Source organism: Triturus cristatus, chromosome 1_2 (assembly GCF_964204655.1).
Source record: "Triturus cristatus chromosome 1_2, aTriCri1.1, whole genome shotgun sequence".
Lineage (NCBI taxonomy): Eukaryota > Metazoa > Chordata > Amphibia > Caudata > Salamandridae > Triturus > Triturus cristatus.
In genome coordinates, this window is record NC_140580.1 from 1067213497 (window position 1) to 1067226114 (window position 12618).

The 12618-nt window shown below is 49.4% G+C and overlaps 1 protein-coding gene across 2 annotated transcripts in view; it reads left to right on the plus strand.

Annotated features, from left to right (window-relative positions):
- Positions 1-12618, plus strand: part of LOC146868665 (noelin-like) — a 147445-nt gene that overhangs the window by 114768 nt on the left and 20059 nt on the right. For both annotated transcript variants that reach the window (XM_085612799.1, XM_085612790.1), the window contains exon 4: positions 3876-3982. In XM_085612799.1, the coding sequence (XP_085468925.1) occupies positions 3876-3982 (107 nt within the window). The remainder of the gene's footprint in view (positions 1-3875; positions 3983-12618) is intronic.

The following is a 12618-nucleotide window of genomic DNA, read 5'->3' on the forward strand; positions in this document are numbered from 1 at the left end:
ATTGGACACCGAGCATCGCCTAGGCAGACCTGTCACCAGTCGGGCCGCAGCGTTTTGAACCCGCTGGAGCCGCAGAGATTCTGACTGGTTTATCCCCGCCAGTAGGGAGCTGGCATAGTCCAGCCTGGACAGCACTGATGCTTGAACCACCAGCTGTCTTGTGGGTGCATCAAAGAATTTGAGGATGGGTCGAAGTCCTCTGATGATGCCATAGCAAGAAGCCGCCACCTTCTTGGTATGACAGATGAAACTCAGAGAAGGGTCAAGCCACACCCCCAAGTTTTTTATCTCTGCCGCTGGGAGGGGAGTCACACCCAACTCCGAAGGCCACCATTTGTCATCCCACAAAGCCACCTGTTTACCAACCACCATAATCTCCGTCTTCTTGGTGTTTAACTGGAGACAGTTGGAATTCATCCAGTTAGCCACTTCCCGCAGACCTCCAGGTCTGAGTCCCCACTCAGTGTGACCGCCAGCTGCGTGTCATCTGCGTAAGATACCATGGTCAGGCCCCACCGCTTGACGACCGCAGCCAACGGTCTCACATACAGATTGAAAAGGGTGGGACTCAGTGAAGACCCCTGTGGGACTCCCTGGTCTAACGGGTAGGATGACGACTTACCGGGCGGGATCGCCACCTGGAATGACCTATCCGTAAGGAAGGAACGAAACCAGTGCAAGGCGGAGCCAGAAACGCCCACCTCCTCAAGACGCCGAATCAGAATCCCGTGCGAGACCGTGTCGAAGGCGGCACTAAGATCTAATAACAGTAGTGCCGCCGTCCGACCGGAATCCAGCAAGGAACGCAGATGCTCGACCATCGAGAGAAGGGCCGTCTCCGTGCTGTGACCCGCGCGGAACCCGTTCTGTGTAGGGTCGAGAATGTTAAGCCTACCAAGATGGTCTGTAAGAGTGGCATTCACATGGGCCTCTGCTATTTTTGTGGCCCAAGGAAGAAGGGAGATAGGGCGGTAGCTTTCAGGTTTAAGGGGGTTAAGGGTTGCCTTCTTCAGAATTGGCGTGACTACTGCCTGCTTCCATCTAACGGGAACCACTCCAGAAGAGAGAGACAGGTTGATCAAGGACAGCACCGGGGTATGGCAAACCGGTGCCAGGGTCTTAAGTTGGGCCGGTTTCAGCGGGTCTGCCGGAGATCCAGACTTAATTTTGGCACTGAGAAAGTCAAACACTTCCAGAGATAAGGGGGTAAGATGGAAAGACATTCCCCCTCACCTAAGGTGCGACCAACCTGCTCTAGCATCAGGGAACCCGTTGGGAAAGTGCGATAGATGGCTTGCACTTTTTCATTGAAGAAAGAGGCCAAACCCTCACAATGTGAGTCCGAGCATATTTCCACTGCAGTTGCTCTCTTCGCCATCAAGTCCTTTAATACTTTAAAAATAAGTTTAGATGGATTGGCAGAGTTCTGAAACTGTTGAGCATAAAAGGAAGCGCGAGTTTGACACACTGCCCTGTGATAAATCTTGACCATGGCCAGATAACATATTTTCAGATCTGGGTCGTACGACTTCCTCCATAATCTTTCGGCCTGTCTGCAGGCCCTCTTAAGAGATGCCAAGGAAGTGTCATACCAAGGGCTCGGCTCCTTCCGATGACACTTAGACCAACACATAGGAATCAGAGAATCTAGGGCACCAGATATCCACTCACAGAAGGAGTCGTATCCACAATCGACCTCGGTGAGCGGACCTAAAGGAACCTTCTCGAGCTGATGGTAAAAATTCTCCAGTCTTAATTTGTTCCAGTGTCGTTTAAGAACAAATCTATCCTGAGATAGAAAAGGAGAGTCAGACAAAGAGCATGCCATTTTCACCGGCATGTGGTCTGTCCAGACCAACTGAGAGGAACCAAGAACTCTGAGTCCTTCTAGATTTGTGAAGAACGGGTCAAGAATATGACCACCTTTATGTGTGGGGAAAGTAATCATCTGCGAGAGCTGTAAAGCCTCAAGATCCGCCAGAAAGCTCCTAATAAAGGGTAAAGAAGGGCAGTCCAAATGGAGATTAAGATCTCCCACAACATTAAAATTTGCGCATCCTAGTGCCTCTATGCTAATATACTCAGGAAGAGCAGCCCTAAAAACAGAGTCACAGCCCGGAGGCCGGTAAATTAATAGCCCAGAGAAGGTAAACTGGTGACTAAACGCTATTTTAAATAGGGCACCCTCACACCCCGAGAGTTCAGCGGCTTTCCACTCACAGGGATAACAACGTTTGATGGCCATCGCAATACCTCCACCTCTAGTCGTCCGATTTAAAGTGAAAATAGCATACTCTGGGGGAAAGGCTAGGTTAATTATCGAGGAGTCAGAGTCCTGGAGCCACGTTTCCGTCAGAAAAAGCACATCCGGCGAACCATCAATAAGAAGGTCATAAACCTCCTGATGGTGCTTTACCACAGATCTGACGTTTAAGCTCCAGATACTCAGGTCCCGTTGTCCTATCCTCTTTATAACAGGCCCCAAGGAGCGTATAAGAGAGGGGGGTTCCAATGACCAAGCACCACACCTACAATGATATGGGCCACACAGCGGGACTACAGGCGAAAACTCGCAGCGTGTACATCGGTCCCGAAGGGCCAGTAGATCGGCCCTACTATAAGTTCTCAAACGTATAGTCATGATGGCCAGGTCCAGAGTTCTGCCGCGAGCCGCGCTTCCTTAGCGCGGACGGGCGCAGACGGGCGCAGACGGGCGCAGACGGGCACGACTCAGGCACGACTCAGGCACGACTCAGGCACGACTCAGGCGCAGCGAAGGCACGCCCCCTGCGCGTAACCGCTGCGCATTGGAGGGAGCTTTAAATAGGCGTCCCTCCACTCAGCCGGAGCGCTAGACCGCTCGTCAGCAACACCCACCCAGAGTGACCACCACTCCAAGATGGCACCCAAAGTGACCACCACTCCAAGATGGCGCCCAAAGTGACCACCACTCCAAGATGGCGCCCAAAGTGACCACCACTCCAAGATGGCGCCCAAAGCCAATCCCACCCCAGAGACCGGACCCGCCAAACAGCGGTGAAGGAACCGATTAGAGTGCAGGTGAGGGGGTTACAATAAATCCTATTAAAATCAGGGCAAAATACAACTAAGAAAAACACAAATAGTTATAAGGGTAGCTTTAAAAAAGATAGCGCGGTATTGAGGCGCATAGCGCGATGCAAAGTGCGAGTACCTTCTCAGGGCAGTCCACAGGGCAGGTCGCCTTAAATAGGCGTCCCTCCACTCAGCCAGAGCGCTAGACCGCTCGTCAGCAACACCCACCCAGAGTGACCACCACTCCAAGATGGCGCCCAAAGTGACCACCACTCCAAGATGGCGCCCAAAGTGACCACCACTCCAAGATGGCGCCCAAAGCTCACTGGAGTTCACTTTGATTAATAGTTAAGTAGTTAAAGCATACGAGAATGGGTTTCCACATTGGTTGCAGCATGTTCTTTCTGCATTTTCACCCCTAGACTCACTCAGACATTTCACCTGCTTTGACAAAGTTAAGTATCAGGATTAGAAACTTTGGACCTCATGTGTTTCTTCTTATTTTTGGGCTGGTGAGTCCCATTCATGGCCCCTTTGGAATGTCTAACCCACTTTTAAAGGAACCCATCTCTATCTGGCCCTTGATCTCAAGTTCATAGTTGGCAATATGAAGATAAGTGGGCACACCCAGTGTTCTGCCTGTCACTTACATCACTTGTACCTACTGCTCCTTCCTACAAACTCCAGTGATCTACCGGGTAAGAGTGAATCGAAATGTGAAACTGTTTGTACCCACATGATTTCCATAAGGGCACGTTTGATATATATATATGATGTAAAACGGTGGACATTCTATTTATAGTCATTACCCTGTTTTTCAGCTTGTGGCAAGTTGACTGGAATAAGTGAGCCAGTTACAGTCAAAGTCTCCGGATCAAGGTTCGGCTCCTGGATGACGGACCCTATGGCGCCTGAGGGTGACACCAGGGTAAGTACAGTAACCTCATTTATTTTAATTCTCTGCAATCTCATGTTTCCTTTCTCTTTCAATTGTTGTCCCTTCTCTAATGACTGGTGCTGCGGTCTATTCTTAGTGAGCTGGTATCAAAGGATTTGCATACTGAAGTTTACCATTTTGGATCTAATAAGCTTTGGGGGCCCTCATAGATCTGAGGGTCTAATGATGGTTGTTGCACTGCAATTCATGGAATAATAGATTTAAGGCCCGGTTTATAGATTGACAGATGAAGTACAGTCCATCAGGGTGGCAGAAGACATCACCTCTGTCATCCCGGTGGACTACCTCCCGCTAGGTTTACAGATGACAGCCGGCCCAGCACTCAGTTTTGACATTGAAAGGAACTGCCGTCATGGTGGTTCCTTACAACGTACAAAAAATTGTTGTTCATCGGAAACACACGCAAAGTGGGAGTTTGCTTCTGAAAAACAAAAACAATCAATGGCCTTCACACCCTGGGAGTTTCTCCCACAGTGTGACAGTCATTAATTTTTCCCTGTCCCTCACTGCCAGATTTTTTCTGGAAATGACGGCTAAGAAATAACAGGCATTACACCTTCTACCCTAAACAGGGCAGGTCATGTAATGTTCTTACTTTAACGACTATTCTGTCAGCTTGTCGGAGGAAGTATTCCATCAGTGGAGCCAATGGAGGGTCTGTTGACAGAATACTTAAGGTCCAGGGGTCTCTAAATGAGACTGGCAGACCAGAAGGCTTGGCAGACAGAGGTTTTAATGCAGTGCCCTGTCCAACAAACTCTAAATTGGGGCCTAGTACATTCCAGGATTTGGCCTGGTTGCCATGCTGCAGCTCTGGTGGTAACATCTAAGTCTAAATTCTGAACTGAGGTATGTCTTGAACAGAACCGGATAGCTTCAATACAGCCATTTAAAAACATCACTGCAGGTGAGAGGTGAGTGGAGAGGGGGGCTGGCAAGGTCAGCTTCTGTACCCCGAAAGCATCTTGTTTTAGAAAACCTCAGTATAGGCACATAATGGGCCTCAGTGCTACCACTGCATAAAATAACACTGCCAAGATACAACGACAAGAGTTGTAATACTACACCCGAAGAGTAACTGAAGAAGTTTGGGATTTTTGACTTATCTTTTATTACAGTGACCATTCTTAGTGCTACAAGGTACCTGCAGAGGGGTCATGAACACTTCACGGTATCCCCCTCCTGATTCCACCACTGAATCCAAACTCCATGCTTTTGTTTTATCTACTAGCCAAGACGCCTATTCGGGGAGTAGTTGAGTCAGAGGAAGTGGTGTAGACTTAGAGAAGAAGGGCTTTGGTACCTCACTTGATGCCATGGTAGGGTGGTAAATCCATGAGTGATCCTTCTGCAAGCGGTTCACACTTTCCAGCCTCCCAACACTCTTTCTTTTGGTTGCAGACACCAGGGATCCTCTGTTTGAACTATTAAATACAGCAATAACAAGGTTCACTGGGCACAAATGGAGGCTACACCCTTGGAGGCATGATTATTAGATGCATCTCTCTTTTTGCAACGCCTACACAACGACTATAATCTCTGGGCAATATTCCGAGTGTCTAAGATCCTGGCCCAGTAACTTCAACCCTAGTGTTACTTATGCATTAAACCCAAGATGAGGGGGCGGAGTTAACAGGCATTGTGACTGAAACGCTGAGAGTGCCATTAGAAAAGGGAACAGATCAGAAGACCAGGGTAGTTGGTAAATCCTCATCCGATTCCCCTGGTTATTCCTCATTTCTCAAAAGCTTTTAGTTTCTGGGTGAAAGATCATAGAGCTGCTATGTTAAAAGGGATCTAGTAATTCTGATGGGGCTGGTAACTATAAGGGAATAAAAGACCTTTCACATGAGGGCCTATGTAATCTGCAAGGCAGGAAGAAAGGAAGGGAAGCGTGAATAACAACTAGGCCTGGGCAAAGCACTACGCTACGCTCGCGTAGTTTGTGAAGTTCGCGCTACTTCGCACTACGCGAATTGCACGTAGCACAGTGCGAACACGCGTAGCGTAGTCTTGCGTTGTGCTGCGGTCATTTTTTGCTTGCTCGCGGTCCTCAACGTCAAGTTGGCGACCGCGAGCAAGCAAAATGACATCCCGGCGAGACTTTTTCCTTGTTCGCGATCAGCAACATCAAGTTGGCGATCGCGAGCATGGAAAATAAACCTCCCGGCGAGATTCCCAACGCGAGGAGGTCAGGTTTCTCATTGCGAGGGGTCGCGTATGCTCGCGACCGCTCGCGATGAGAAACTACCAGTTCGCGTTGAGAAAGCTGCAGCTCGAGTAAACATCTACTCGAGCAGCAGAAAACTACAGCTCGCACTGTGCAAGATGCCATTTTCAATGATCGCACAGTGCCGGTTGCTTGTCCGCACTGTGCAAGCATTGAAAACAACATCTTGCACAGTGCGAACATGTTACTACGCAGTTCGCGAAGTGCTTCGCGTAACTCGCGTAGTGCGAACTGCACTTTGCGTAGCTTCGCGAAGTGCTACTTCGCGAACTATGCCCACCCTTAATAACAACACATACGGGGAAGTTCAGCAGTCGGGCCTAGTAGGGCGATTGGGCTCCAAATAAATTATCTGGTTGATGGTGATTGATGGTGCGGCATGGTGATCACAAAGGTTGTTTTTGGACAGTTGCCCACAACGTATCAAGGTTATTGCTATGATTCTGCTGTGACCATTGATAGCTCTCATAATTTGTCTGCTCAGGAGAATGCAAAATTCCGCTCTTTTAGCACATAAGCTGCTGTTGTTTAGATTAGAGGTATGCAAAATGTGTGTAATATGCTTTTGTGTAGTTACACAAAAATCTATTTTTGATGTAAGGCCTCTATTGTGCTAAAAAATAGCACAAAAACAAAACAGCTGCAAACAACAACCACTCGCGTTCTGGTTGTTCTCCCTGTTCCCGCACTCTCCTGTCACAAGACACTTCGAAGATGTGGGGTAGCGAGATCATGTAGATGCTGAAAAGGACTGCTGGGATGGTTGACCCCTGAGAAACCCCCAGTCCTTGGTGGTGAACTCAGACACATAAGAGGGTAACTTGACTTACTGAGTGCTCGTGTTCACAATGAATGTGCACTAGGACAGTGTGGTCTTGTGTCTCAAGCTGTTGAACAAGCCGTTGCGTCAGTACTCTCGAAAACAACCAACAGATCCGAAATGGTCATAGCACCCGTGTGATCTTAGGCTCTGGCGGCTAGACTGCTTTTTCTGATGCTTACTACTGTTGTGTGTGACCTGTGGTGTGACCAGAACCGTGACTGTGCATCGCTTAACAGTTTGCTGTTCTCCAGATGCAAGGAGAGTTGCATGTTTCCCACTGTTTCCCAGAGATAGGGTAAATGGTTGACTGAGGCAGTGATGGACAGTCTTAGTTGAGTTCAACTATGAGACCTTTCAGATCAGTGCAAGCTCTGGCAATGAGGCATGCATGCAGCGAGCCTTGTTGCCATTTCATGTTCAGGGACGCCCTGCCTAAGCTCACTTCCGGATATGTGACACGTCAATCACACTTCCAAACCACGTGCAAGAAAGCCCAGGTTTTTGGTTTCAATTTTGTAACGTTATGGTTATTTCCTACTTTTTAATGTTTCACACTCTTTCTTTTGTTCTTTTTATTCCATTAATCGATTTTTTTTGTCACTAATACAGAGTGGCCCATTCTTCACATGTCCTTGACCCCTGCGAGACAGGCATTATTTTTATTGACCCTTCTTTCCTTGATCTGTAATCAGAATTCTACCCTATACACGAAATGATTGCAGTTTTAAAATGTGACCGCCTATTCTCTTCTCATGCACGAAAATAAGGGGGTGGGTCTCTCAATAGTGCAGCAGCCGTAGTGACAGAGGGGCCTAGGGGCATGGCGTGCCTATTGCACCCCAATTAGTGGCTGTGTTTTTTAATTGCAAAAGCAGAAGGTTGACCGACCCCCCCAGCCCTTCAGTCACCACGTGCGGAGACGCCAACAGGCGGCATCAATTCGGCTTCATTACAAACAAAGCATTAACATATCCGTGCATTAACAGCACCGTTTCGATTGGTTCTGGTACAGCGAGACCACTAGAACGATAGCTGCATTGAAATAATGAATTAGTAAACGTGAAATGGTGGAGGTTAGAAGTTAACTGTGTTCAGTAGAGTGCAGAAAATCTACCTGTTCTTATTGGTTGCACTAATATTACATTTTAAGAGGATGTTTTACAACCTCACTATTTAAATGATGTGCCACCAGACGAGGAAAATACAAGCCCCACTTCGTATTAAATAGACTGATTTAAAAGCACATCAGTTCCCTTGCCTGGTCATGTAAAAAGTACCTGGTGACTTATCAAATTAATTACAGTTGCAAGGCCTTTGGATAGGCCACAGAAAGAGGTGGAATATCACTTATCAGGCGTGTGTCTGCAAATGTGTGTCTGTGTGCATCTGTCTGTCCCTGTGTGTGTGCGTGTGTCTGTGTATGTTTATGTGTGTGTATGTGTGTGTGTCTGTCCGTCTCTCTCTCTCTGTATGTGTGTGTGTATGTTTATTTGTGTATGTGTGTGCATGTGTGTGTCAATCCCTCTGTGTATGTGTGAGTGTACGCGACTGTGTGTGCATGTATGAGTGAGTGTATGTGTGGCCGTGGATATGCACATCTGTGCAGGGCAGGCATTCTGGCAGTGCAACTGGTGCGGCCGCACTGGGCACTGACCTGCGGCAGCGGCGCTCTGATCTCAGGGGGGCGCTGTGCTTAGCAATATCTTATGGTAGGAGAGATGAGGGTCACTTTTGCAGGTGGTAGTGAGAGAATCCGTGGATGCGGTCATGGGACGTGGGGGCGCCAAAAGTGACTGTAGGGCGCCACCAGCGCTGAAGCCGGCCCTGCGTCTGTGTGTGTGTGCACATGGTCCGTGACTGGCTACCCTCCCCTCCCAGCATCCCACACCACACCTTGAAGGATTGACATGAGCAAGTTGTCTTTGGAAGGCGGGGGGTCAGGGACCCCCGGCCATATTTATTATACAAAACAATAAAGGATGAAATATCAACATTACATCAATATGTTAAGAAACGCAAAATTCATCACATTAGATCTACAGTATTGAAGACAAATATCAAAGGCTAACCTTAACAAAAGTCTAATACAGCGTGTTTCCTATCCGAATCTAACATCCTGCCTGAATTTTGCATTCTAACATTTCTGGCCCGACGGCAAGGTCACTAACCGGTGTCAAGTCCTACTAGCCACGCCCTTACCTACAGGTGCGCATGCACGACAGGGGACCGCCTACCCCGTCGGCATCGTGAACTCCATTTAACCAACAAGGAGGGCCCTTACACTCTGCGTCATTTGCTGACGTCATGATGTATGTGCGGGGTGGCTACCAGCCTAAGGAAAGCGTGACTCCCTCCCCCGCATCTTTAGCAGCTAGCGGATTTTCCTGCCCTTGAAGTTCTAGGAGGGACCAGTGGCCCCTCCCCCTGGGGCCGCCCCCTCCGTGGATGGTGACGCCCCCCCTAGGACCTTAAATTGCTGCTCACCGATCATGACCTTACCGCCACAGGCCAGCATTGTTTCCCGACGATCTGGCCCCCCCACAACTCCTGCCTGAAGGTCATCCCTACCTCACAAAGCCCTTCAACCAAGCTAGGATATTATCACACCATATTGTATTCCCTGTCTCAGTCAAATGGACCCCATCCTGTAAGTACAATTCATCCCCCCAAATAGTCCCGTGCGGGATGGTCTGTAAGTGCGTGGTTCGGAAAAGTTTTTCTAACTTGGTATTGATCCTCTTTACCGAGTGATTCAATGCCCTGACGGAATCACCCCCAAGCCACTGCAGCCGTGGTATCAGCTGGGACCAGACTACAGTGCAGTCAGGGCACACCCTCCTTACCCACCCCGCTGCTGAGATGATCTCTTCCAGGAGGACCCTCCTACCCAGTCTAGCAAGGTCATTCCCCCCCAGATGAAGAATCACCACCGCCGGTGGTGCTGCATGTTGGGCGACCAACTCCGCAAAGAATCCCCTAAACTGACTGAGGCAGAGACCCCCCCTCCCAAAGAAGGAGATGGACCAACCATTGTGCTCTAGCTCCCTTCTACCCTTGCCTGTAAAAAAGACATTTTTAGCACGATTAACATAAGAATGACCAAAAATCCAAACCCTGCCTGACCGCGTCCTGTGTTCCTGACTGTTCACGCCACGATGAGTCGCCGATGAATCCTGATGATGACCCGAAGCAAGCTCTCCGCCTGCGTCACAGAGCGAAGGAACTGCAAAACCAGAAAAAACAACCCAATGTCAGCAAAACTCTAGGTACTTTACAACATGTGTACCCGCACATACCGTTTGTAGCAATTGGAATTGGGTGACCATCTCCCAATTCTTCTAACACTGTTCACATGCAGACCCCTTGTGATTGCCTCAGTGGCTGCGCCTATCCTAAAGGAGTGTGTGCCAAATTCCATCGGGTCATGGCCCACCCTGGCAATAGTCAACTCCATGACTCTTCTGAACTGGTATTTGGTTAACGGGGTGCCGTCAGCGTGTAGTACGAGCGACCCACTCAACAGTCCACCTCGCTGCCTGATGAAAGTCTCCACATGGTGTACCGGGCAGCAAGGATTAGCCCTCGCCCTGTGCAGTACCACAGTCTCCCCCCGCGACTCCTGATCAGTTTTTGATCTCAAAATTGTCACCCACAATGTGTCACCCCGTATTGTTGTGTTCAGGAATTGGATACCCCCCTGCCTATTTGCCTTGGAGGCTGCCACCAACTCGCTCAGCCTCAACGCTCCATAAAAGGCTAATGTGAAAGCTGCTTTAAACAATTGTATCTCCCAGCCTGAGCTACATACGTCATGCAATGCAGGCAGTAATGCCGTCAGCCTCCCCAAGCCTATTGGTTTCCTAGTGTCAGCCGTTCTGCCCTGTAAGCGGCGCCAACCCCTCAGACCCTTCCGCACCGCAAAGCTGTTAGTTGGATCTTTTACTCCCTTTGCCTGTGCGTAGAAGGAGACAGCTGCCCTATGCCTGTTAGCTGTGGCCACTGAGCGACCCTCCTGATGCAATCAACCCAGATAGTCTGTAAAGCTATTCTCTAGAGCCCATTTGGATTCCCAGTCACGCCCCAAGAAGGTGCAATATGAACCAAACGCCCCTTCATATGCTGTCCTTGTCTTGGGGGCTAAGCTAGCAGCCACGAGGTCCTGTAATTTGGGGCACCAATCTGCCAGAGCGCTGACGGGAAGTGAGTCGGTGTAGGCTCCGCTGATGGATGATGTTCCCTGAATACCTGCATTTTTTGGCGAGAGAGTGCATCCGCTGCATTATTAAGGACACCTGGTACATGTTTTGCCCTGAATACAACATTCAGTTGCAAGCATCTCAACACAATCTCCTTCAAGAGGCGGAGTATGAACCTACAGCGCGCCGCTTGCTGATTGATGCACTCCACCACCGTCATGTTGTCTGACCAGAATATCACTGATTTGTTACGCAGAAGGTCTGGCCAGACCATTAATGCTACCCAAATAGGGAACAGCTCCAGAAAACCAATGTTGGTTGTCAACTCACTGCACACCCATTCGTCCGGCCACCTGTGGGTGACCCACTTGTTTCCAAGAATGGCACCAAACCCAACACTCCCAGCAGCGTCAGTCCATAAACCTAACTCTGCTGAAGTAGTGGGGGGGCCGGACCACACAACCCTGCCGTTGAAGTCCTCCAGGAATGCCATCCATATCTGCATGTTCTGGCGTACCTCAAGCGACAGTCTAGTGCGGTGGTGTTTTTCTCGCAGGCCCTTCATAGCCTGCGCAATTGAGCGAGAAAAGGGGCGAGCCATTGGTATAACCCTTAACGCGAAATTCAACTGGCCCACTGTTTCCTGAAGCTGTTACAACGAGACCTTCCCTTTGGCCAGGCACGCGCGTAATGCCGCCTTGAATTTAGACACCTTCTCCTTTGGGAGCCTGAAACAACCCTCAACAGAATCTATTTCAATGCCCAGAAATTCTAAGCAAGTAGCTGGCCCCACTGTCTTCCCCGGCGCCAGCGGGACCCCAAAAGCCCGCATGAGCGCGCAAAATTCCTGCAATGCCCGTGCACACGTCTGGGACCCAGCCGCGCCCAGGAAGAGAAAGTTGTCCAGGTAGTGCATGACCTGCTGATGCCCGGTTGCCTGCCTCATTACCCATTCCAAGAAGGAACTGAACGCCTCGAAATAGGCACACGAGATCGAACAACCCATGGGCATGCATTTGTCCATGTAATACTTCCCATCAAACTTGAACCCCAAAAGGTGGTGATCCCCCTGATGCACGGGGAGAAGACGAAATGCAGACTCTATATCAGACTTGGCCATCAACCCCCCTGGACCCAGGCCCCTAAGCAACACCACCGCTTGGTCAAAAGAGGCATATTTTACACTGCAGACATTCTCATCTATAGCATCATTCAAGGATGTCCCCCTTGGGGCTGAGAGATTATGAATGAGTCTATATTCGCCTCTCTCTTTTTTAGGGACAACACCAAGAGGGGAACAAACAAAGTTGGGCACTGGCACCTCTTCAAAAGGTCCTGCCAGCCTACCCAGGCGTAA